This window comes from Hevea brasiliensis, chromosome 12 (genome assembly GCF_030052815.1).
Source record: "Hevea brasiliensis isolate MT/VB/25A 57/8 chromosome 12, ASM3005281v1, whole genome shotgun sequence".
Lineage (NCBI taxonomy): Eukaryota > Viridiplantae > Streptophyta > Magnoliopsida > Malpighiales > Euphorbiaceae > Hevea > Hevea brasiliensis.
The window spans coordinates 3,877,131-3,903,236 of record NC_079504.1 but is presented as its reverse complement, the minus strand read 5'-3'; the positions used below and the strand labels follow the sequence as shown (position 1 = coordinate 3,903,236).

The 26,106-nt window shown below is 35.9% G+C and overlaps 3 protein-coding genes across 6 annotated transcripts; all 3 read right to left on the bottom strand.

Moving 5' to 3' along the window:
• Positions 1–1,550: 1,550 nt before the first annotated feature.
• Positions 1,551–1,886, bottom strand: LOC110640794 (uncharacterized). Its single transcript, XM_021792286.1, has one exon. It carries the CDS (start codon positions 1,884–1,886, stop codon positions 1,551–1,553), a length of 336 nt encoding a protein of 111 aa, XP_021647978.1.
• A 2,066-nt stretch (positions 1,887–3,952) lies between these two features.
• On the bottom strand, positions 3,953–15,876 carry LOC110640796 (CST complex subunit CTC1). 3 transcript variants are annotated; one of them, XM_021792289.2, is made up of 16 exons: positions 14,699–15,876; positions 14,438–14,556; positions 14,077–14,151; positions 13,892–13,970; positions 13,691–13,753; positions 13,522–13,599; positions 13,169–13,369; positions 12,534–12,638; positions 12,145–12,423; positions 11,561–11,989; positions 10,782–11,423; positions 10,595–10,686; positions 6,208–6,415; positions 5,929–6,040; positions 4,865–5,196; positions 3,953–4,571 (listed from the first exon to the last, which is right to left on the bottom strand). In XM_021792289.2, the coding sequence occupies exons 1-16, from the start codon at positions 15,815–15,817 to the stop codon at positions 4,398–4,400; spliced, it is 4,107 nt and encodes a 1,368-aa protein (XP_021647981.2). In that variant the 5' UTR covers positions 15,818–15,876; the 3' UTR covers positions 3,953–4,397. The 3 variants fall into 3 exon arrangements, with proteins under 3 accessions (XP_021647981.2, XP_021647982.2, XP_021647984.2); XM_021792290.2 differs by lacking the exon at positions 14,077–14,151; XM_021792292.2 differs by lacking the exons at positions 3,953–4,571; positions 4,865–5,196; positions 5,929–6,040 and adding an exon at positions 9,928–9,974 and having other exon boundaries at positions 6,314–6,415.
• Positions 15,877–16,195: 319 nt separating this feature from the next.
• Positions 16,196–22,654, bottom strand: LOC110640812 (mitogen-activated protein kinase kinase kinase 5). Of its 2 annotated transcripts, XM_021792316.2 has the most exons (12): positions 21,811–22,650; positions 20,703–21,139; positions 20,327–20,477; positions 20,155–20,242; positions 19,446–19,508; positions 19,180–19,343; positions 18,803–18,878; positions 18,621–18,680; positions 18,405–18,530; positions 17,345–17,554; positions 17,094–17,194; positions 16,196–16,967 (listed from the first exon to the last, which is right to left on the bottom strand). In XM_021792316.2, exons 1-12 carry the CDS (start codon positions 22,209–22,211, stop codon positions 16,736–16,738), a joined length of 2,109 nt encoding a protein of 702 aa, XP_021648008.2. In that variant the 5' UTR covers positions 22,212–22,650; the 3' UTR covers positions 16,196–16,735. The 2 variants fall into 2 exon arrangements, with proteins under 2 accessions (XP_021648008.2, XP_021648007.2); XM_021792315.2 differs by having other exon boundaries at positions 20,327–21,139; positions 21,811–22,654.
• Between the last annotated feature and the right edge of the window lie 3,452 nt (positions 22,655–26,106).

The window sequence follows — 26,106 nt, the reverse complement described above, 5'->3', positions numbered from 1 at the left end:
AATCCAAATCAGACCTTGATTGAGTCCAACTTAATAGCAATTTTTATCCTATATAATAAAACATTTGAATAAGTGTGTTTGAAAGCTCTGCAGTTAAGTTGGTTAAAGCAACTGTTTAGTAAAATGTTTGTACATATATTTCCTCTGTTCGTAGTTTCTTAGTTAATCAAATCCAGTTGCAGATATAAATGACATTGAAAGTCCTTGTTTTTTGGATTTAAATCTTTGCATAATCTTGGCTCCATTGCTTTCAATTCATTTAACTCTTCCAAATCCCCGAACTCTTGGATCCATACCTCTAATCCCATCAAATTGGATGCCAGAGCCACCCATAATAGCGGGCTTCACTCCTGAAATGCAAGAAGAGGCAGAGCAAATCACATTTGCCTAACCACTGGCATTTACTTGTTGAATTTGTCTCATTTGACTCATATTGAATTTGTCTCATTTGACTCATATTCAAACTCAAGACTTTATAATTTTAAAGACAACTTTAATACCACAGAGTTAAAGCTTATTGATTGAATTTACTTCTTGGTTTAGCTGTTATATTTCTGTTTTTACAATATGTTTGCTTCATCTTAGGCTCTGCTTGCTTCAACTTCTTTGTTCTGAAAATATTCGTCTTACAAATTTTGATTTTGCTTAATGAGAGAAATACAAGTTCTTTTCTTGGAAAGGCTCATGAAATGATGGGAATGAACTGTTAGGATGTGATAAACTATATATGTTCATCCCTCGTTTTCTCATGCAATTGAAAATGCTCTGTGAAATTAAATCTATGTAATCAACATTATAAGTTGTCAATAAGACAATTTGGTAAAGCTCTGTCCAATAATTTGAGAGTAATGAATAATGTCTGATAGCATGATTGTGGACAAGTATAGGATTTGTTGTTCATACAAATCTGACGCCCTTTTCTTGCTGGAATCAAATGAGAGATGTTGGAGTTGGACCATTTACTTTGAGAAGAACTGTGCATAAGCACATGACCCTAGACAGGGAGTTTGATTGCCTACTATAATCGGGAAAGGGCAAAGCTCAATGCCCCGCTTGAAATTGATGGGGCTAACAATGCCCTTTTCAAGAATATGTGTGGTTGATTTGATCCATCAGATGGTTCATGGTTGAAAAGGTAGGCTACCTTTATTTTCTCCCTAGTGACTTGTGTCTTATGGGCAAGGATTTCACTCATCCACAGAGATTTATTACCTTAGAAAAATAGTTCTCTCATTCCATAGGACCAAAAAGGTTTGAATTTCAAAGCTTACGCAGGAATGTTGATTCCAGGATATTTAAAAAGGCATCAAGTAATTCACTTAAAAGAAAATAAAAGAAAACTAAAATGCAAATAAAACAATGGCAAATTTACTTTAAGCCATCCATGATAACTTCACCTCAAAATGCACAGTAGCAACAATGGCCTAATACGCTAGGAAGCAAACATTTCAATCAACAAGAACGATGTGAGAATGGGAAATCAACAGAGAGCGCTAAGTCCAAGAAAAAAAAAAACCCAAGCTCAAGAATCAAAGATTTTCAAGTGGCAATTAAGGAGATTGCTCTTCCTGCTTTGTTTCTTGGGGGGTTTGTGCAGGCATCGGTGGCGTACCAGATGTGGCAAACACATTAGACCTTGGAGGTGGGCTTATCCTTCCATCAATGCAAGAAGAGCATTTTGTCTCTGCCCAATTCTCTATATCATACTGGCCATAACCCAAGATTCTCCTTCTAGAGCAGAGCCTTCCAATCGTAACAGCGAGTAATCCTAAAATCATGATCACTGCAAGCACTGCAATAACTGGGCCAACTGAGCTGTGGGTTGAGTGAGTGTGAAAATTTTCCTGTGCTATAGTCACTGCCGGTGGTTGCTGGCCTAGCGGCATTGACATTTTAGCCTTGGAGGGTAGAGCGCTTCTGATGAAGGTAAAGAACTAGCTTACGAGTAAGTTGTGCCGGTTTTTGCAAGATTCATCTTGAAAATGTGAAGGGAAATGGAGGAAAATAGAGTAGAACTGAAAAGGATGAGTTTTGGATGTGTTTCTTTAAAGCAACTTGAAAAGTAACAAAAGCCAAGTCATTCTGAGTTTTGCAGTAAAAACCCCACTCTGCCAGCAAATGAATGGGAGAAACTAGTACATTTGCCTTAAAAAGATTGGAGAGAGCAAGGTTCTGCATCAAGAATTCAAATAAGCAAGGCTATTTTACAATGTAGTCCATAAACTTTAACGAAATACATATATCAATTCCTATATTTTTTAAATCTAAGGTTTAAATTCTCTAATAAATTGATTATTTTGTTCAAAATAAAGATTATTTTTTTTAGGAAAATTCAATTATGTTGGACATTGTGAAATTGATAAAAATACCCTTATTCTCATATATTTTGAATAATCAGCATTAAAAGAAAACAAAGAAAGGTATATAGTTTAATTTAATTCTTTAGGACCTAATTGACACTTTACCTTTTTTACTCAATTCGAGTAATTTGTGATAAAAATATTTTTTAAAAATAAAATTTTGTTTTTACCAAATAATTTTTTTAATAATAAATATTTCAAAAAATTAAAAAAGAACCAATAACATCTTAGAAAATTAAAAAAAATTGTGATTTTTATTTTAATTTTTTAAAAATTAAAAATCTCCATCTCCATTTTCCATTTATCGTGTTGTGCATTTAATTTTTAAAAAAATTTTTGAAATAATTGAAAAAATGTGAAGTTTACTTGTTATTAATTTTGTATTTTTAATAATAAAAACTTATTATTATAGCCCTAAATTGAAAAAAAAAAAATCAGAGAGAGGGGCAAAGATGAGGAAGAGAGAAGAAAAAGACGTTAATAAGGACAATTTTGATATTTAATTTCATAAAAGGATTTGACTTTTGTTCTCTTTGATTAAAAAATTTGATTAATTTTAGATCGAATAATTAATTTGTTAACCAAATCAAAATTTAAAGGACGAATTATTTAATAGGAATTCAGCTATTTATTAAATTTCAGGCACTAAAATTGCAAAATACTTAATAATAAAAAAGGCATAAAACGGGAGAAGGTAGATATTTTAATAATAACTATGAGGAAGAAACTAAGGACAGTAAAAGACGAAAGGAAAGGGGAGGAAAGTAATCAGAAAAGCAAGGGAATCCAAATGGACTAAACAAAAAGTACAAAAACTTTTCGTACTGAAGTCCTTTTTGAAAAACGCCCATGACTAGGAGCTTTTTCAGGACTGAGCTGCCACCGCAAGACACAAGGTACGCGAGCGAAACAATCCTCAAACCATTTTCAATTTCAAAGCTCAATGTGAATTGGGAATATGCATATTATAATATTATTATAAAAGTATTAAACTTTAAAATATATATTTTTAATAAAAATAATTTAGATTATTAATCAAAATTAAAAGAATTTAATATTATTTGAATAATAAAAATTGAATTTAAATTTAAATAGGGTTTGATATTAAAAATACTAATATTTTTATAAGTATCCTGTTACCATCCCTACCTGTGCACCACGGCCAATAATGATTTTAAGTTAATTTACGGGCTTTCTGTTCTTTGTCTTCACAATATATATATATATATATATATTGCTCCAAGTTTATTCTTTTCTATTTTTTACATTTAATTTTTTTTTTTTTTATAATTTGACCGATTGGAGTATGGTCCACCTAGTAATGCTTTGAATATCTAATCTTGTAGAATGTTTCCCTATGTTTTTTCATGATCTCCACCATCTAAGGTCATAAGAATCCAAATAAAATGTAAAAAAAAAATATATATATATCTTATGCTGTTAATACCAATTAACATGAGATTGACTACGCTGAAACAGAATGATTAAAAATCATACTATTCTGAAATACTGATAGAAGGAAAACCCGGTAGTTTATAAATACCGATTTTAAGTGCATATTGTTCCTAGGGCTGATTGCATAGCTAATCTCATTTACCAAGATATAATTTGAAATCTTATTGGCATTCATGCACGAATCATCATGAAGCAAGTACAAAGGGATGCCACATTTGTAGCACATTTGTACATCTACTCAAGCATGCCTCAGTGACTAGGACCCATAAAAGTTGAGGTTGGCTGATCATCACTCAGCTTTGTTTTCGGCCACACACATGTATATTACATGAAAGTTTAAATCTGTATGGTGTTACCCTAAAGATGTTGCATATATACAATTTACTAGATTTATAGCCCAGCTGAAGAGGACTTTATGGATGTGGGAAGCAAAAGGCCAAAAGGTCATAGAAATGCAACAGGAGTTTACACTTCCAGCTATACCACCACATCGTGTTGGGGAAAACGGCATGGGCGTAATATTTAGAAACATCCATACTTTCAAATTTAGCAGCATGAATAATTACCCGTCTATATGAATAATTACCTGTCTATCAGTTGTTCAATAATGTTCCTCGCCTCGCTGAGAGTATTCATGTATTGAACTTCCATAGCCCACAAATTCTGCATGGAAAGCACTGTCGTCCCCATTTGTATAAGGTGCTCTTTCTCCAACTGCTTAACAGCATTTGGATCCATCAAACCAGCAATCACAGTCTGCCAATGAAAAATAAGGATTACACAGTAGCAGGAGTTCATATAAAAATAAAAAACTTTTATATATATTAATATATGAGCATGGAAAGTTAACTCCTCCAGATTTCATGTTACTGCTCTGGAAATGTGGGCAAACTCTACACTTTAATTCATTAACTAGCTGGTAAGTTCAAAATTAAATGGCTTTGTAAACTTGAATTATTTCTTCTGCATAATTTGCTATCCAGATGCAATGTGAGTCCTTGCACAGAATTTTTCTCCATAACTCTGTTCCTTTTAGAATGTACACTCACCCAAGATGTGCCAAAACAAGCATTGAAGACTATGAATTTCAGGAGATTCTCATCTGAGCTGCTTAGGGCATCATCCGAACTGACAGAAACAGTATAATCTTGATAAGAATCTATTATTGGTCCATCATTTCTCACAATAATTCTGCCATGCTTCCTCAAAATTCTTTCAAGATGAAACATAGTGCTTTTCCAGCAATTCTTGTCTATCCCCAACCACTTTAATGTGCAGCCACTGCTTTCAAAAGCCCTCATTGGAAGTTCTTCATGCAGCCTCATTAGAGTTGCTGCTCTTTCAGCATTGGCCCAGCAACAACATGTGGATGATCCATCATCTATTCATGTAATGGGGAAAAGAAAGTTATTAGAACATCAGAAGTAGGAAGCAAAATCTTCCCAGAGACAGCTCACGTAGGTGAACTGAGAGATCATGCAAAACAGACAAATGACTTCTAACCAACAGGAAATTTATTAATAGTAACACACTAATAAAAGAACCAAACCCAAGAACAAAATCCCTAGAAATCGTAGTACCATAAATGGTATAAATGTACCACACAACTGTCTTTATGTATATGCATGGACCACTTCTTCATTAATGTGACTAAAACATAGTTTGCTGAACCTTATCATCAAGTAATTCTAAACAAACACATCTTTAGCCTAATGACAAAATGGAATTGTTGCTTTCAGGCTCTCAGATGAATTCTGAGATATTGCTATAATTGGTAAGAAGCAGTTTCACACATATATCATAAGGCGTGATCCTGCTGATTCATATTTATTGTATTCTATCTTTTCTCAAAACGCAAGAGAGAGACCTCCAAACTGAAATTTGACTGAATCTGTCCCACAACACCACAAACCCAAATTTTCAACATATCTAATGAGAGATATGCAAAGAAAGAGGCCAAAGAATTAATTTAAAACATGCATGTGCATAAAACTAAAGCAAGTTCTAGATATTGGCTAGCATGAAGAAGTCATTACTTCTAAAACCCGATGACCCTACCCCATATGTTCTACCATGATATTAGCATGCCTTAGATGGATGAAAAATAACTCACCCAACACAAAACCCACAAGCGGAATGTCAACGAAGTGTCCAGCCTGGACTTCAGAACGTAAGCCATAATATTTTATATTCTTCTCCAGAACCAAGACATGGACAGCAACAACCTATCACCACCACAAACAGATAAATTGCAGTTAGCAGAATTCTGCACTGTCAACATTGCTGTTACCCATGGGGAAAACTAGCACATTAAAAAAAAAAAAAATTAAACTTAGAAACGAATTAGGCCAGAATAGGAACCCTGTAAATTAATATATCTAACACAACTTACCCTGCAATTAAACCGCATTGGCTTGCAATCTGAGCACTGAATCAATTCAGAAATCATACCAGAAGAAACATTGTCCAAAGAGGAAGCAGATGGCATACACAAAGTAGAGCAGAATTTAAAACATTTATCATCGTATTGTTCATTTGCAACCCTTATGGAGTTCAAAACGATAAATGATGCAGGTGTCAGCTGCAATTTATTTGTCACCCTGGAAAATAAGAAATAGCCATTTATATTAGCACACACGCTATAACAGTTTAGAAGACCATAAATGGATCAGCATGGAAGCAGTTTGGTAACGCCCTCACTTTAGATAGTCCGTACATTATACTGTTCCGGCGACTAACGTCTGTCCGGACAGCTAGGATGTCTAGAATTACAGTTAAACTAGAATGAGGAAACATAAATTGACTAAATATAGACTAAGAAAAATTAAAGAAAAGTAAAAGAAACGAAGTAGGACTCGGTTAAACGAGCCAGAGTCACAGCGATGAGTGACCAGATTAGGAAGCGACTGCAAAGGCAGTTGCTGATCCCAGACCTGTAGGGATCCCTAGGAAATAATTCTTGAAACCTAATTAGAGGTTTATTGAAGTGTAAATGACATCAGAAAGGTCAAAAAAAATTCAGGGGAATTTATTTATTGGTACAGAACAAAAATAAACCGACAAGCATTATAAGGGCATTTTGGTCATTTTAACCCCAGAGTTAAAATTTGACCTAAATGTCAATTAAAATAAGAGAAATTAAACGACATAAAATAAATAAAATTAAAATTTATGAATTTAATTATGGAAATAAGAAAAGAAGAGAAAAGAAAAGAAAAAAAGAAAATTAAATGAAATTAATAACATCATAAAATTCTCTAACCAATAGGAATTCAACAACCAATTAAGAAGAGATAAGAAAAAGTTAAAAAGAAGACAAATTGAGTTAATTAATAAAAAGTTATCTTCTTCATTTCTTCTCCATATTGCTGTCCACCATAGCCAAGAAACCTTCTCCATTTTCTTTTTTTTTTTTAAGCTCAATTTTCCTAAGCTTTCTCTATCTAAAACCCTAAACACCCTTCACAAAAATTAATCCCTACATCAAGAGGAATATTTTAATGATCAAAAAGTGAAAAAATTTCAAAGATTGAGTAAGCTCAAGAATTGTTTAAAGGGGTTAGTGCACTAATTCACTTCTATTTCTTTTCTAAGCATGACAAGCTTACTAAAATAAGTTAGATTGATATGAAATTAAAAGAAATTCATAGGGATAGGAACTTACTAAATTTCGGCAGCCATGATAAGAGTTGTGGTTTGATGGTTTTGATGAAATTAGTTGTGTTTATTAGTGATATTGATAAGTAATTGTGATGAACAAATTGATTGGCTCGTGTTTATATGAATTGAGGAATGTGAGTTAGGGATTTTGACCTAACTTTGGGGAAATTGTTGTGTGACTTGAAATTGATGATGTTGAGATGATTTAATGACCATTAGAAGTGTCATGTATGTCAAATGAAGTTTGTGGTGTTGGAAGAATTGAATTTGGGAGTGTTGATTTTTATGCAGGAAATTCGGACCTTTGAGTCCAGTGTATTGTTTGAGATATAACTAGAGTTGTATTGCTCCAATTAGTGTAAGGCCAATTGGAGATGAAACCTAGGACAAAATGCCCATTTTTCATGAAGAAACTTTGCCCAAATTCTGTCAAAATCTTGGTCAATTTACTGTCCCAATCCAGATATCCAAACACTGAACCCAGAAAAATGACCAAATGTGTTCATTTGATCATAACTCCCTCTAGACAAGTCCAAATGACCTGAATTTTATACCATTAAAAAGCTTAGACATAGGACTACAACTTTCATTGAGAACACCAAGCCTAGAAATGTCTCAAACCAAATGAAATTGTTCTCTCAAGTTAAGACACCAAACTAACCTACACCATTCTGCCCAGAATTTCCTGGATTAGAGCTCACCCGACCAGTTTTGGCAAAATAGCCATAACTTGGTCTACAAAAATCCAAATTCAATGAAACCAGTGAAAAAATTTCTATAAGACATAGATCTACAAAATTGGTCTTTTGACCCAACCCCAGAAACCAATGGAAATAGGTTAATTGACTAGGTTAAGTTAATATATAAATTCTGAAAATTTTCAAAAGAACCATTTGACCCCAGAACACACATTTAGCTATATCTCCTACTAGAAACTCCAATTAGGTTGAGCCATACTGATCTGGAACCCTAAAAAACAGGGCTTCAACTTTGTTTTAGATTTGGTCCTCAAATTATGAACATAAGAACCCTAAAATGGGAGTCAAAGTTTCTAATCTTAACATGAGTCCTGGTAGAACAGGGTACATGAGTCCAGGCCAATGATTTGGCCATAATTAATTCTACAAAACTTGAAAAATTGTAATAAAAATTTTTAAGTGACTATAAGACATAGGGTAACAACTTTTATGAAGAATCTTAGGCCTAAAAATGACTATGACATGATCAATTAATTAGACAAAAACAGACTCTAGAATTTGCCAAATTCTAAACCTTGAGAAAGGTTCATAAAATAACTTAGCCTATGATATGAAACAAAATGGAATAAGCTGTTAAGTATAAAAATAACATGAATTAATAAAACTATAAGTATGAAATAACACTATTATGCCCAAAGTACACCTAGACTCATTTATATAGTTTAGATCGATTGGTATACCAATTAGGAACTACATATTGCAGCACTGCCCACAAAATTAATCATTAACAGACAACATATGTCTAAAATGATTGTTCTACTGGCTTTATGCCTGTCCGATGGCCATAGTACCAATTTTCATTATTAATGGCTTATGCCTGCCCGCTGGCCTTATGTGTAACATGACCGTTGTATACTGGAAAGGCATACGGATGTCTAACTAATATACTCCCGTGTATCCAATCTTTATAATTTGTCATAGGTTACCTGAGCACAGATGAAAGCAATAAGCCATAAAATTTGAATAAGTACATGAGAAAATCATTAATATAAATTTTATAAGACTGAATATAAGGTACATGCACAGTAAAGATCCTGATTAACTTATTTACTTCCAAAGCTTTCTAAACACGCAAAAGACTATGAATTTATAATATTTTATATTTTATTATAAGATTATATGTAGAATAATTATTTTAGTTGTTTAGATTATTTTTCCTTTATATTATACACCACTAAGCGTTATACTTAACGCGTTGGTTTTTTCAATGCGTAGGTACAGAAGACCCACAGCAGCAGCAGTAGAGTTTAGTCTGAATTTGATCAGATCTGCTACAGGGTAGATTGTCACCTCAACAGTCCATTTTGGTAGGGCTCATGTACATATTAGATTTTGCATTTTGATATTGTATGTAATTAAACAATGATGTAAATTATTTTTAGAATGTAAATAAAAGTGTAAATTGTTGTATATGAATTTTATATAAATGAATGCAATGCAGTATTTTATTTTCTTGAAAATTGATATAAGTATGAAGAATAATATGATGAATGAATAGATGTAAAGGATATGAATTGTTTTAACAGGTAACATGAAAATCACCATGCACTAATAGAACAGAGGAGACTATGTCTGGGTCTCCATAAAAATGAAATGTGATAAAAAAAAAAAATTTACACGTAAGACAATATAATTAAAGTAATATTGTACATGACAAGACAGGATAGGGTGCTCCGGCACCGAATGTAACGCACCTTGCTCGGCTACACTGTAGACCGGTGAGGGGTGTTATAAGTTTTGACTGAGTCCATATGTGAAGGAGAAGTTGGTAGATGAGAATTTTAATAGATAAAACAGCACATCATTACAAGGATAAATGAGCCACTGCTACACAAGTAACAAATATATACAGAATCTCACTGTACAAAACTCAAGCTTTAAATAGCAAGCATGATCAATGATTGGATGCATCAAAATCACGTTATTCAATGCTCTGTGATCAATAGCAAAAAAAACACAGCATGCCTACCAATAAAAAAGATGGCTTTTAATGCAATTGTTTTGCTTCTTCTGATCCAACGACAGATAGTTCCCCCCATCCCAATGGTTTGAACCATTTGGTGTTGAATATATTAAATTTCTAATATGCAATCTCATCATCACTTTGTAACCCAGCCTAATAGCTTATTGAATTTGAGAGTCCCCCTCACCCATTTGGTGTCCACAATGATCCAGCCCAGACTTTTTAATGGTTCAAACCATTTGGTATTCAATATATTAAATTCAATGATATAATAAAATTTGCAATTTTCAAACATGGCAGCATTGGCAATAGCATCAATATGTACACAACAAGTAGAAGGTAGAAAAAAAACTCAAATATTAAAGTTCAAGCATGTCACTCAAGGATAGCATGCATACCTCAATTTAAGAATTCGATGAAATGTTGCATTTACACCAGGTCCAAATCCAACAGGATATGCATGTTTGCTAAGAGAACCAAAAATGCTTACCTAATGAATTAACACGATTCAATAAAATGAAACATTTATGTTCTAATAAATAAAGAAATAGGAAACTTGATGCACAAAAACAAGTGGGAAATCACCATTTGATCATCCACCAAAACATGGATGCAAGAAATGTTTGTGCTTTCCTGAAAAAATTTCATGTGAAGACCATCATCTAATCTTTCACAGCTTAAATGGGCATTGGCAGCAGAATTGCAGTCAAAACCATGAATGTCTACCACATCTCCACACACAGATGTTAAATTTCCCTCAGGAAAAAGGCAAGTAAAATCAAGGGATCCAGAAAAGAAACCAGTTGAAGATATCATGGTCAAAATATCAGAAGAATCACTTAAAGTCTCTTCTGGGGTCATAATTGGCTCAGTGTGGGCTTCTTTATTTTCATTAAGCTTTACTTCCAAAAAAGCCTTTGCATTTGCAGAGAGATGAAGACAAACATCCGAAGACAATTCTGGAACATTACCAGTGGACCTCAAGAGTAGTTCAACCTGATCTCTTATAGGAAATTCTCTACAACTGATAGAAGAATCACTTTGAGAAGGAAGATTTGAAGATTTATTATTTGTTACTCCCTCATCAGAAGAGAAAGAAAGGCTCCACATGTGTGTTCTGGAAGAGATAATAACTCTAACACCGCTAACATTATCATAGTCCTTAATGCTACAAAAGGATTCTTCTGGATGGTGCTTTATGATGTAATAACTGCCAATCTGCAACGCCTGGAATTCATATTAAAGAGAATAAGCCATACATTGTAGCTCTTTTTTAGAAGACCACTATTTCATTATCCTTGCATTTGGTAAATTCTAAAAAAATGGGGAAAATAGAAGAAGAAGAAAAGAGAATCCTTACACACCGGATACTTGAACAAATTTTCAGAGTTGAATTCTAGCAACACCTTCTCTGCACTCAGTTTACAGTCAGCATCAATCTTTACCTTGGATTTTGTGAAGCACAGTTTTCCTGAACCACCTAAGTTTTGCCTATTAGCAGTTCTAACAGTGGCCAGGCATGGAATTTCGAGAGAACTCAAGTTTCCACATTCCCCCTCATTGGATCTCTTTAAAGCCTGGCTTGATGCCTGATCAATTTTACGCTTCTTATTGGACAGACGCTCCTGGTAATTTTCAGTGGGATAATGTGCCAACGATTCATTAAGCCAATCCCCTGAAATCTTAAATGGAAGCATAGCTCCATCTTTCACTCCAAGAAACAGATCCCAAGGCAAGATAATGGCCTCAGCAAACATAGTACAACAGTCTGTTATCACCGGATCACCTTTAAACTGCAGAGATAGATATGTAAATAAATAATGTGTAAAAAACAATTGCCATACTTTAAGACCAAAAAAAAAAGGATTTCAGGTTACAAAATAAGTAAAATTAGTTAGAGAAACTTTACAAACATTCACAAAAACTAATAATGAAGATGCAGCCATACCTTTTGTAGCACAGGATATTTGTGTGTTACACATATCAGATGAAATCTTCCACCTTGAAGTTCCATAAATTCATTATTCCAGTCCACACAAGGATAAAACGGAAGATTTCTGCAAGTTGCATTGCCTAAGCGAAAACTGATATAAATTGTTAATTTCATCTCTCTTGCCCAAGGGGTGTGATAAAAGATATGCCTGCATGACAGTGACTCACTGTCAGGCAATCCTGTATGATCCACAAGGTCAGGTGTGCCTTCCACAATTAGATTATAGTCAACAACCTGAAAACCAAATACAAAATAAGTAATTAAAGATGAAAAAATTTTCACACATTCAAGCAGCTTGGGACAAGATAATGATTAGAAGTTTTTGCATCGTCATTTGATATAACCTCATAGATGCAATTGGACTTCCAAGTGGATGGAAAGTTGGGTATTATAACATCAATGCTTCCTGTTGCATCAACTAACTGCAACCTTCCAGAATATGGAGAAATCTGGATGACCAGATCAAATCCTTGATTAATTCAGAGAACAGAATTTCGCCCAAACCAACTTGAACACTAAACCACCAAATAGCAATTAAAAAACCTCAAAATCAGAGTTTTGATATACACATGTGTGTATGTTGTGTGTGTGTGTGTGTGTGAGAGAGAGAGAGAGAGAGAGAGAGATTTGATTTACAAAGAAAAAAGAGGAGTACAACAGGGAGTTCAAGCAATCCTCCTAATAAACACAACATAAAATTAAAAACAAAAACATAAAAAGAAGCTAGAGAAGTAATGTCCTTCAATAAGGTTGGATAACACTCAAAGTGCCCTAGAGTAAAAAAAACTTGAACCTCACTTGTATCAAAGAGCCCCACAGCCTCCCCTTAACATTTTCATAAATTCCTAGAATCATATAGCTAAAAAATCTTGATTCACTTTCTTAAGCACATTAAAATGATTCACATTTAACCAAAGTAGTACAAGTGGTTGCATGGACAAGTTAAGTAAAAATAATGTGATGAAGTTAAATCACCAACCTTTAGACTTCCAAGCAAAGAAACTCCTATATCTTCACTATGAAACATCCTCCTCAACGTTCGACTATGAGATCTTCCTTCACACGACACAAGATCAAATTGAGATTCGTCACGCAAGATGTAAAAGTTGCTCTCCATCTGCAAGAGTGCTTTCATCCACATGACCTCACAATGATGGAGAAAGGTAGAGATAGGTGCCACCTAAGAGAAAAAGAAAGAATTGGTAATTTATTCTCTAACTTTCATTAAGACTATCTACTAAAACATATGACAACTTTATACGGTCAAACTAGATATGCCCTTTGATGGGATGAAGCAAGGCGTAGTAAAGATATTATAAATGCAGAACTAACCAATTTCAGGTCAGCACAATATGGTTCACTATCACAACCACATGAGTTATGCTTGCATAGTTCTGTAAGTATTCCACGCTGCAAAAAGGATCTTGTTATAGATGATAACAAACAAATACAACATAGTAGACTTGTATCGGTTCATCTAACAGTGAAATTACCAATTTACCCGAGCATGAATCACTGAAGGGGGTAAATGTGAATTAGAAAACATCTGAGCCAGTCCTTCCTTCTGGTTACACCTTGCAACCATCCAAATCAAGTTAGAAGATAATTACAAAAGCACAACTGTGGAAAAGAATATGAAGGCTTAAAGTAAATAAGAAATTCTATTCAGTTTGTACACAATCGCAAGATTAAAGAAAATTACATGTTTTGATCCCAAGATCTCCTTTTCTGATAAAATCCCAGCAAACTTCTTGCGAAAACTTGAAATGATAAGTAGTGCCCTGAAAATTCAACCGTCATATCAAGTAAACGAATTGAGAATGTTATATGTTTGAATCATCCTGTGAAACCATTAAATTTCCTAGAAGTATGTTCAAAATTCCATACCATATTCTGGCAGAAAAAGTCAAGGAATTAATAAACTTCCCCAACTGACTTTGAGATTGAAAAACTATATTAGACCTGCAGTACAGAATTTGATCGCTATTATACATGCCATGCATGTTTAGATGTCCACCAAAAAATGAATAAGTTCCAAACATTTTTGCATAAGCAGCAAAGGGACAAAATCATTACTTCAAACAAGGCCATTAGAAAATATAAAGGCCACCAACCAAAATTAGCACAGTACTAGTGCCAGATCATTTTCTGGAATAATCACTCAATTTCTAGAGGAAATCAACAAACCCATGATAATTTTGGCAAGGATGCAAGAGGCATAAAATAATAAAATATCTTTAGCCCATACCCCGTTTCCAATGGTGAGAATGACTCTACAGTAATGCTAGTCTTTAAGCAAGTCCCAAGTATAAGCATTTGCGTCCAAGTGAATTTTGGATTAACAAAATGCACATTTCTCAAAGAAATCTACATCAAAAGCAAATAATGAGAAAAACAAATGTGTTGCAGACTCATCACCTGGCATGTTGAGAAAAAAATTGTAAGCATCAAAGCTTTTTTTTTTTTTTTTTCTTCCAACTAACATGGTAGACAAATTAATTATACTTACAATGGCGCCCACCCTTAAACTATGTGGTGCAGCAAGTAGCTGATCAGTTAGTACAAGCCATACTTCTTTGTCCAGCTCAATGACCATTCCTTGCATGTATACACCCTTGACAACACCAGTATAAGCACCGCATTCTCCTTTTCCCACAATAACATTTCTCAAAAATGGTGACCATTTCTTGGATAACCTAGGCAAATGCAAAACAGAATTTTCTGTAGTTACAAACATCAATTGAGACTTGTCTTTCCCTATAAAAACCAACTTCTTTTTCAGCCCCGATAGCCTGACATCATTCCCTACAAGCTTGGCAATCACAGGATGCCAGCTCCAAGAAGAACCAAAGAAATATATAAACAAAGGTTTTGTAAAAGAATGAGGATGCTGTCCTTGAGCTAAATTATGTAAAACTGTAACAGACTCCTTAGAATTACACAATTTACACTCACAAACCATAATTCGTACAATAAACCCGCGAAGATTGTTTGTCTTGCTATCACCACTTAAACATGGTACAAGTGAAACAGGACTTGTTGATTCAATTGGGCCGTGAACGCTAAAACGAGCTTTGGAATCGTCTGCGATAGTGGGAGGAGGAGGAGGAGGAGGAGGAGAAGAACCTGAAACTATAGGAAATGAATCCATACTGGAACAGCGGGAAAAGGTACTAGTACTTGAATCTGGAAAACTCCATTTGATAATCTCTAAAAACCCACCACCAGAATGTTTTAGGGGAATGAAATTCCAAGCGAGGACCTGAATCTTCTTTCCAATTACACGGACACTAAAATCGAGAATATCGCAGCAAATGGTAGATGAACAGTCCGAGAACTGAAAGCAATTCTTATTCGGGCATTTTAGGGTTTCAGTAGGAAGAAGTAGGGTTCCCACGAGCATAGCCGGTTGACTCAAAGGAGCGAGTATTTTAAGGTTAGGGTTTGAGTTAGTAGTGAGACCAGGAGGTGGTGGTTGGGATTGGGAATTTTTATCCATGGATTTTGATTTGGAGGAAGGAGGACGTACAGAAACGCTGGGAGAGGAATTGAGAGAGGATGTGGCCGTAAATGGCCGACCACGACGGAGCAGCTCTGATATTGTCAGTAGCTCCACAGCTTCTTCCATTTTGCTAGAATTTTCAAGCGAAATTAGATTGGGATGTGATAGGCGAAGAGTGAAGCGTGAAGACTGAATGGGAACATAGCGGGAACTGGGGCTTTTAAATGCCTTTTGTTGCCCGCGTAGTCGCCCTGGGGTGGCGTTCACATACCAACCCAAACTTAGGCCCCTTTGTTGAGAGAGGCCCAATAGACTGTAAGTCAGGCCCAATTTTAGTTTTAGGGGAAAATTATTCAATTCTTCGGAAGCATATTCGTCAATACTGATATAAAGTTCAGAGTCCATATTTTTAAAAAGATTCCCATATTCAAGAGTATACGGTGTAATATTTTATATGTGAAAAGAAATTCTATAATTTGATCACAAATAATTCTGGAACAATAATAGACAAGCAACAAGTCAAATGCCATTTCGATAAAAAAAAAATTAAAATAAAAAAGTCAAGTGCAATCACATACATAACTGGTTTCTGAAAAAGCAACCAGCTGAAACAACATTTTCTATGTTATAAATGAATCAAATGGTGGAGAAGAAAGGGTTCCTATATTTACAAGTTCAACTAGAGTTTGTCATTCTTTTCTAGCATAGGAACAAATAACTTATTTCCATTCCTTCTCACTCTTTCCATCTTCCTGAAATCACTTGCTTAAAGCGCCAACCCCTTTCTATTTGCACAAGCTATAGCCAAGACGATGAAGATGGAAATGACCAGCGCACTCATCCCAGCTAATTAGATGTCCAAGTTAAGAAGTCCTCTCTGTATTTTCAAGAGCATAGAAATATGATACACTGAACATCAAGATCATGAGGGTCATGAAAGCCTTCAAAAGCAATATGAACATCTCCACTAGTCAGTTGCTAGCTTCTACCTAGCTGTACACAAAGAATTGCTTCCTGATCAACCAATGACAATCAATCGATATTTCAGATATTTGGAACTTCCCTTCCATGACTCCTCAAAAGAGCCAAAGGATGGTAATTCACAGCACCAAGCGGCATGTTGCTGGAAACATTTGATGAAGAGGTGAAATTATGTGAATCATAAACCAGTTGGGATGTAGATAGACAAGGAAGGACTTCAAGTGGGGAACATGGAGAGTGATAAGAAGTTGCAGCACAATTGAATGTTTTGACACAACTTTGTTGGCCATTTTCACTGTGGAGGAAAAACAAAAATAGGAATATTTATAATCAAGAAACCAAATAGATAGTCGTATAACTAAATGGAAGGATTAAAAAGTATTATCTGAATAGTCACATTAGTACATGCTGATATATTTACCTATTGCTGGGCATTTTATCATTCATAATCCATGCGTCTGGAGAGGTTGGCATCAAATCAATTTTTTGTGCAGCACAATCTCTGGAACTTCGTGATTTATCCTGTAAAATGGGAACATAAGTAATTAGAACACTAATCATATACATTTCTCAGGGCAAAATGAATCACTTTGGAGCTCATCAACTGCCGAAAGAATGCTGATCTGCAGGCTGACCATGCCTGTGAGGTTTATTATATTACTCAACACTTGCCTTGAGGTTTATGGCTGATAATGTCTGTCTGGAGGCCAACGCATTGAGTTCACTTGAATTTAGCACAAAAGGATGCTCGAGTAGCATACTAGCTGATGGTCGCTCTGCAGGATTTCCTTGAAAGCAACAGTTGAGAAAATATTTTGCCTCTGGAGACATTGCTTCTGGTATAGGTGGACTTTTGTTCAAAACTTTGAACATTGCTTGAGGCTGATATGTAAAAGAGAATTAGACAACTAACAGAAGAAATAGAAAACCCACAAGCATGAAAACCATTATGACAGAATTATCGAGCAAAAACATACATAGGGAGGCAAAGATGATAAGTAAACTTAGCTGAAGAAAAGAAAAATGCATAAGCCCCTACTTTCATTTTCAATTATTTAATAACATAAAAATAAATCAATAATCAATTAACAACCATGCTGTGTTATGAAAAACATACTGATATAATTTGAGGTTCATCTGTAAGGGTGAGTCAATAACACAGCAAACAAAGATGCTATTGTCAAATTACAAACAGTAGAAAATAGTGACATTTTTTCTTAAATTTCCGGCAGCTGGTATTTCATTAGCATGATCTAAACACTTTTATTAAATGCACAAAAGAGGAGTTTTTCATTCTTCAAGAATGGGTAAGTGTTTCCTACCAAAAGAATTGACAAAAATAATGAGAAAGATGGGAGAACCAAGGCTGAGTCAGTGTTGGGGAACTTGCAATAGTTTCCAGTTACCTCACAACTTAGTTGTGTGACACAGATCTCCTTCCTACTGCCAGAATTTAGATTTCTCGATAAGGAATTTATTTCAAGAAACTAGATCATTGAATTGCTTAAGTGAGAGTTTTCTCATTAAACCCGCTTAGCAGAAAGCTAATTCAGGTAGGGGAGCCCTTTGATTTGGATGATATTATGCCAAATCAACAGATTGCACACTATCACATAGCCTTTAAAACGCATGCTCAGGAAATGGTTTATAAACATTAAGCACTCTAAACAGTAGGCATTTAACCACTTTATTTGGTTATAAATAAATGAGCACAGTCTAGTTATGAGCTCACCCCTTGAAGCTCGCCCCAGGGAGGTTTGCCAGTAAACATCTCAATGACAGTACAGCCCAAGCTCCATATATCAACAGCCAAAGCAAGATCAGGATTGGCATCCTTCTGCGTCACAGCATTTATGACCTGCAAAAATGTAACCAGGTTACAAGGCTACACGCTGAAAATATAGAGAAAGGCCATCAAGTGATTCACATATGGCTAAACATGTAGTACCTCTGGAGCCATCCAGTGTGGACTGCCCTTCAAAGACAATTCATACGATAGTCCAGTAAGCTGAAAAGAAACAAAAGTTAAAATTAAATTAAATTAAAATGCACACAGACAGGGAATAACACTACTGAACTTCCATTTTTATAAGAACCACAAGAAGGTGTTCAAAGATATTCAAAACGTACACATTTTGCCATCCCAAAATCTGCTAACTTAACAACACCTGACGAATCAACAAGCAAATTTGCTCCTTTAATGTCCCTGTGGAGCATGATTTTCTGAATCACTAAAACTTCACAGTTGGAAAATGTAAAACTTTATGACAAATAAATACATTTGAGTTTCCACAAAAGGCAAACCCAACCATTGGGATAATGTAAAGTACAATAAGTACAGTTCTACAGTTCTACTCTTTTACAACATACCCACTGGTGACAATGGTATTACTTTTTACAAGATACTGTATGTTCATTTATGAAAGATGATGTTAGGCAACGGTATAACAAAGCAAATGCTTGCTAATGGAGAAGTTGGCTTTTCCTCTTTATCACACATCAATTACCTGTGGATTGTCTTTGTACTGTGCAAATAATCCAATCCAGAGAGAATGTGGCAGGTAAAATTACGGACTATAGATTCTGTCATGACTCCACAGTGTTCATGGACATATTTGCTGATTGATCCAGGATACACGTACTCCAAATATATGTAAAAGTGATCATCAACCTGAACATAATAAAATTATCCCCAGATAAATTCAAATTGCAACAATTGATAAGCAGTTAGATTCAACAAGAACATTATTAGAAGAACCAAATGAATACTTACTATTTCACTGCCATAATACTGCACTATATTTGGATGCTTTAGATGTTGGAGAAGTCTAATTTCCTACATGCAAACAGCATGAATAAGAAATTCATAAAGCTTCCAATCAAATTCTCATTCAATTCAACGTGAGTCATATATGGCTTCTGCATTTAAATATAACAATTTAAGGGCTGAGAACATGAACTGAAGCTTCTATGAGATCAATGAAATTGTTAAAGGGTATCGACACAAAAACAGTCAGATATAGCATTGTTCTTATCCTGGGCAAGGAAAAAGGTATTCTAGTAGCATTCTCATTTTAGTTTACGTGATGCATCAAGAATCAGAATTAACCAAAAAATTTTATAACGAAGTCAAATCACAAATTCATGCTTTACAAACCTCCTAAGATGTATAAGCACCACAATAAGGATATGTAAATAATGCCACTATTTAAAATAAGATAAGGCTACTTGCAGAAAATGGAATAGAGTTGACCAGCAAAATTGGGCAAATTTTCCAGCAACCATTGTCCTAGTTTTTAACTGGACCTATATGAAGCCTTTGTTGAGAAATACAGAGATTATATAGTAGGGCTGTTGAGCATGATTCTAGACCCTCACACTCACAACCAGTAGGAAACCAAGTTCAACATTTTCCTTAAGTAGCTTGCCCTCAAGGTTATCACACGATGACATCAATGCTTATTAAGGACTACTGGATATACCTGCTCTAGCTGCTTTATGCATTCAGCAGATTTGCGGTCATCAGGGATGATATCAACTTCCTTCATTGCGCATAAAGCTCCAGTCTCTCTGTCAAATAAAAGCAAAAGTATTATCGACCACTGAAGAAATTCAAGAAAAAAGAAGCATGAAAGCTTCAGAATACACGCATACCGGTTGGTTCCAACATAAACACTTCCATATGTACCACGTCCAATAAGTTTTCCTTTCTGCCACTGAGTTATTCTAGATGATACATCTGGCTTCTCTATTGTCTGATGGAGAATAGCTGGCGGGGATGGCATAGATGACTGTGGTGGTGCAGCTCCAGGAGGAAGGGGCAATGGATGAACACTGAAATAACTATTAGTTTCAGGCCACTCCTTAGAATTCCCATGAAGCAATTTATTATGCAATGTAAACGAAAACTTATTGTGACTTTTGGGGTTGAGGCAGGGACTTTGCAATGGTGGGCTATGAAATGGAGAATGATCAGAACCATGCACTGATTTCAGTGGTGACACTTGTGAAATATGAGCAACGTGCCTACCTAAGTCCAGAACCTCCAAAGTTGTCCTCTTGTGACATGCTTGTGAAGCTACAAAAGATGGTAAAAAGTGCCCAGTGTTTGATCTTTGTGGGCTAACAGCAGGGCTAGAGAAACCACTAATTGGAGCACTCCTGGGAGAAGCATTCCGACTCAACTTGTGCTTAAAACTTTCAGCATTCAGATCTAGAGGTTGTCCCTTGCAACATTTGCTTGAATATTTAGTTGAATCAGTGACATCGTGAGGAAAGAGTTCCTCCACATTTGATCTTCGTGGGCTAACCATAGGACTTGAGAAACGACTTGTAGGAGCACTTCGAGCAGCAATATTCAGTCTTAAGTTGTAATTAGCACCATCAACATTAGCTTCTTGAGAGAATCTCTGATGACAATTGCTTGAACATGTAGCAAACTTTGTGACAACACGATCTGCACCACTCCTAATAGTTCATAATGGCAAAAACACAAAGGCAGATCAAAATAGCCCAATACACATGCACATAATTTAATAGCCAATCATTACAGAAATTGCAGCACAAACTGATTGCTTTATGTGTACAGAATCTGATGAAATAAACACGCGTTTGAGGTGAGTTTCCATGTTAATTTCACCTAGAAATAATTCAACAGGAAAAACTTATGCAGGCATGGACTGAATCTCACTTATTTTATATTCTAATAATGTGCATCAGAACGTGAATCTTACTTATGAATGGTAGAGATTAATGAGTAGGCCAAGGGCAAGAGTCTGAGATGGGCTTACTTAAAGCTAACTTAACCAGCCCTCCACACTTATAAGCCGCCTTATGTGATACTCACTCTTGACAATATTCCAACAATGTGCCTTAGATCCATATGAGAACTTGCCTAGTTGGACACCAATTTTGGTTGAACTTGCCATACGAAATGTAAATAGCATACCAAATATAGTTATGGCTTCCATTTTATGTATTATTTATCAATTATCAATGTTTACAGGCTATTTCAATTCGTAGTTATTAATCGTTAGCAGGGGATCTGGAACTTTTCTTTTTCCTCTGTTTCAAGGCACTAAAACAATAAATAAATAAAGTTACAATAGATGAACAAAATGTGAAAGTATCTTATTGACCTCCTTAAAACAGAGCTCCGCCCTTCTTCTGGTGATCCTGAAAGACCCTGTCCGAAAATGGAACCCAATGACTCCGGTCTTTTGGTCAAATGCCATTCAGGAAGCGGCAATGGCTGCGGCACGGCGGACGACCAGCGATCGGAGCAGCCCAGATACCGCTGCTTTCGAGCGGAATCAGGTGAACTGGGAGGCGAATTCAAAGGGTCGATGAACTGGAATCCAAGCTCACGGTCACTGACGTGCCTCAGCTTCCTCTGCCGCGTGAGCCTCCTCTGAGTAAAGGAGGATTGCCCGCGATTAATGACGATATTGCAAGCATTGGCACTGCTGTCTTTTGAAGAAACAGAGGGGGCAGACGGCGAAGCGGAAGAAGAGGAAACGGCTTTTTGAAAGAAATGCATTTGATTCTCGATCGGGAGAGAAAGGAAAGTGGACTTGTTGAAGGCTTCATGAGAAAGAATATGGGGTCACTGCTGCCATAGGAAGGGAAGGCCTCGGTTACTTCTTAGTTATTGCATCGCTTACTTGAAAAACAAAAATTTTTTTCTAAGTTTTGAATTTGTTTAGTCAACAGTGAAGGTTGGAACATTGGAATCTGATCTCAAGCCTCTTAACGAGTCTTTTCAACCTAACTCATCCGTTGATTAAAAATTAAAAGATAAATTTCAAAGGCGGCATTTTTATTTGTTCGAGAAATTGGAGTCAGAAACTCGAAGCCCTCGCTCTTCCTATAGCTGCTACGAGGTCAATACGTGACTCACGCTTCAGACTTGGTTTGATGCGGGCGGCTGTGTTGGTGGAGACTGCCTCTGAAGAATGGAGAGAGGATATTGGTTTTGGAATGGCAGCAATGGCAGCTGCCGGAGAAAGTAAAGGTTGACCAAAAAAATATATAAAAAAGCTACGTCACACGCCGTGAACGTACGGCAGAAGTACGTTTTGCAAAGCCTTACAAAGAATTTCCCCTGCATTGAATTTTTCAAACAGTTTATCATATTTGTGTAACAAAGGTTAATTATTATTTAAGGTTTTGTCATATCCGGGCACAAAGATTATTGTTGGTACTAGCTACAGCTACGAACTTGTGAAAGAAAGTGTCCAATGGTAGGGGGCGGATATCGTCGCTCTCTGTCCTAGCGTTGAAGCCAAAGCCCAAGAGAGCAAATCTATCCATAGCCGCCTCAACGGTCAGTTTTGTGAACACTAAAAATCCTCATGTATAATTTTAGTTAGATTCGTATTTGAAATAAATTATAATTTAATTTTTTAATTATTTTTATAAATTAAATTATTTATCTTAATAATTTATTTGATTTATTTTTAATTTTTAATTTTTTTTTAATTTTTTAAAAATTAAATATTTAATTAAATTGGAAATACTTTAAGAATTTACAGGCATGCAATTACATGCAATTTTTCTTTTTCTTAATAAAATTTTGCCTTTAGTTCTGCATTTTCTGTTGTAATTCGTCCAAAGGTAGCCACAAAACTTACAATCCAACCCCTTCAGCATTTCGGATACCCTCCCCCAATGCCAATCCGCTGCTTGAGGAGAAAGCGAGGGTGGTGGCATCCACCTGCCAGATGCAGGGCAGCTAAATCTAAAATATCTTTTAGTTTTGAATGTTAAATAACAAATTTGTATGTTCCAATTTTAATTTAAAAAGGTTAATAAAAGGAAGCTATTTTTTTAATAAAAGAGGAAAAGCTAATCAAAATAAGAAATATTATAAAACAAGAAAAATGACTTCCATCATTTAATAAAAAATAGAGAAATTTTTTGTAACACCTCAAAATTTTAAATTTTATTATTTTATGAGTATTATTGATATTTTAATTTTATTTAAATTTTAAGAAATTATTTGAGATTTTTCGGATTTTAGAAATCGGATTCGATTTTCTGAAAATATAAACTTTCATGATTTTTAAAAATTTATTTAAACATCACGTGGCAAAACTAAAAATATATTTGGAGTCTACAAATTTTTCTGAGTTTTCTAGAATTTTTTCGAAATTTTTGGACCTCGTTTTCGGTCCCAAGGCAGAGTAAAAATTCAAAATTTTGTATCCTGAATCGAACCGGCCGAATCGAATCGGACCAGATCGAACCAGTCGAATCGGACCGGCCTTTTCTTTTTCTTCCTTCTTCTCCCCGCGCGCGTCCCGACCCTCCTCTCTTCCTCTCCCGTTTTCTCTCTCCTCCCTCCTCCCCTTGCCACGCCGCCGCCACCCCAGCTCGCCGACGCCCATCCCCAGCCGTCCGAGCCCACCGGCCGCCGCCTGGAACGCCGGAAAACGGCGTCCGAAGCGACGCGACGCGCAAGCGCGCCGCTTCGTCTTCCCGATCGAAATCCAGCCGATCCGGCCACCGATCAGATCGGGTCTTGTGTCTAAATCCATCTACTCGTCGAGAGCTTTCCATAGACACCAAGAACACCGAAATTCATTGAGCGGTTTGTCTAATTTTTGCTCGGGAAGTTTTAGCCCATTTTGACTTTTGGGCTAGATTTCTCGCAAACCGTGAACCCCACGAGAAAACCGAGAGTACCAGAGCGCTCCACTCGTCGAGAGCTTCGCGGCAACATAAATTTCAAATTTTTCTGACACCGTTTTTCGGTGGGTCCCACGGAACTTCGCAGTGTTTTCCGAGCATTTAATGAGTTTAGAAAATTCTGAAAAATTTATGTACTAACCCCCGTGTTATGGGCTTCGTGTAGGTATCTTCAATTCGCGGAAATTCGACAGTTGACCGGGTCTGTGAATTTCCGGCCAAACAGACCGGCTACCGGAAAAAGTCTCCGAATTGAATCGAGGTTTTGGCTACCCCACCATTGTCAGATGCTCCGAGCGCGTCCCCAGAGTCAGAATCGGCAAAGGTAAACCCGAACCTTACTTTTTCGTAATTTTTTAATACTTAAATAGGATTAAAAATCCATAAAATATTCGTGGTAGCTTAGAAAATTATGATTCATTTTGCAATAGCCTAGTAATATTGCTAAGGACCGCGGGGCAAAGTTTCAGAATTTTTAGAGCTTATTTGGGCAGTTTTTGCAAAAATGATCAATAATAAGGACTAAATTGAAATTTTACATATTGTGATGAATGACTGTTTGGATGGGCCCAGGAGGGGCTGTGTGATGTGATTAAATTGTGGATATGTGAGTTGCGAATATAGAAGTGTGTTTTGAGCCCTTTTGCAGGTTGGGTAGGTCCTAGGTATAGGGGAGACTCTGCCGGATTTTCGGTACGACTTAGGACGAATTTGGTCTTTTATTGATTTGTATTGAGTCAATTGTATTAAATAATTGTAATATAATTGTCAGGTGAGCCGGGACAGCCTTCTTCCTCCGCCCAGCCGCCACAGTAATCGCTGTCAAGTCTGTGAGTAAAATATTAATTTTAATTGTAATTTCGATATTATTATATGTTCAAGCATGTCCATACATCACTTATATGCATATATCTATGTAGATAAACTTTAGGCACGATTTATGTTGCATTCATAACTGTGAAAGTGCCATGTATGTTGTTGTGGTAATTTGGAGCAGTGTGCGTGCGTTAGCGTGCGTGTGATGTGGTGTGGACTATGGATAGGACGGGTAGACATGACTTGAGATCTTCACTGGGACCCGGTCCTTCGGGGTAGACACGGCTTGAGTTCTTCGCTGGGATCCCGATTTGGTTATTAAGTGGAAGTCCGAGCTGAGTTCTTCGCTGGCACAGGTTGGATTTAAGAGAGCTGTTTAGGGGAATCAGCTCCCATATAGTGTGATTGATATTACTGGATGTGTGAGTGTTCCGAATTACCTTTTTGCTGTTATGATGTGAATTTGTTGCTGATGTTACATTTCACTCTACAGGATGCATTAGTTTTAGATAGTTATAGAGATTATGGTTAAAATTGATATTTTACTCTCTGAGTCGAACGCTCAATTCTGTTCAATATTTTTCCAGGCCACAGGAGGATATTTTTTAGGTTAACCTGCTTTCTCTCTCGCAGGTCGATTATTAATGTTTGTATAAACTTATTAAATCTTAGAATTTCTGCATGTGTTAGAAATATTTATTTGATTTGGGTCTGTAATATAAATTCTTATTTTGGACCTGTAAACTTATTATTTTATGCATGTTGATGGACTGGATGAGGGAGCAAAGCTCCCATTTATTTTATGTTGTTATGATTATATGGAGGGTGAGCTGAGCTCCCCGAATTTATATATATTGTGTTTACAGGTTGGGTGAGTCAAAAACTCCCCGTTGAAAGGTCCATTTTATGGCCGGACTCTGTCCGGTTGA

Bases quoted from the DNA above. Each gene is read 5' to 3' on its own strand.
- LOC110640812 (XM_021792315.2), bottom strand. From the start codon at position 22,211: ATGCATTTCTTTCAAAAAGCCGTTTCCTCTTCTTCCGCTTCGCCGTCT. The intron at 20,243-20,326 runs GTATGCGTGTAT...TTTATTTGACAG, and splicing joins GTTTATGTTGGAACCAACCG to AGAGACTGGAGCTTTATGCG. The intron at 19,344-19,445 runs GTAAGTATTCAT...TATTATGTTCAG, and splicing joins AGTATTATGGCAGTGAAATA to GTTGATGATCACTTTTACAT.
- LOC110640794 (XM_021792286.1), bottom strand. From the start codon at position 1,886: ATGCCGCTAGGCCAGCAACCACCGGCAGTGACTATAGCACAGGAAAAT.
- LOC110640796 (XM_021792289.2), bottom strand. From the start codon at position 15,817: ATGGAAGAAGCTGTGGAGCTACTGACAATATCAGAGCTGCTCCGTCGT. The intron at 13,971-14,076 runs GTATGGAATTTT...TTGAATTTTCAG, and splicing joins ACTTTTTCTGCCAGAATATG to GGCACTACTTATCATTTCAA. The intron at 5,197-5,928 runs GTGAGTTATTTT...TTACATGAATAG, and splicing joins GCTTGTGGGTTTTGTGTTGG to ATGATGGATCATCCACATGT.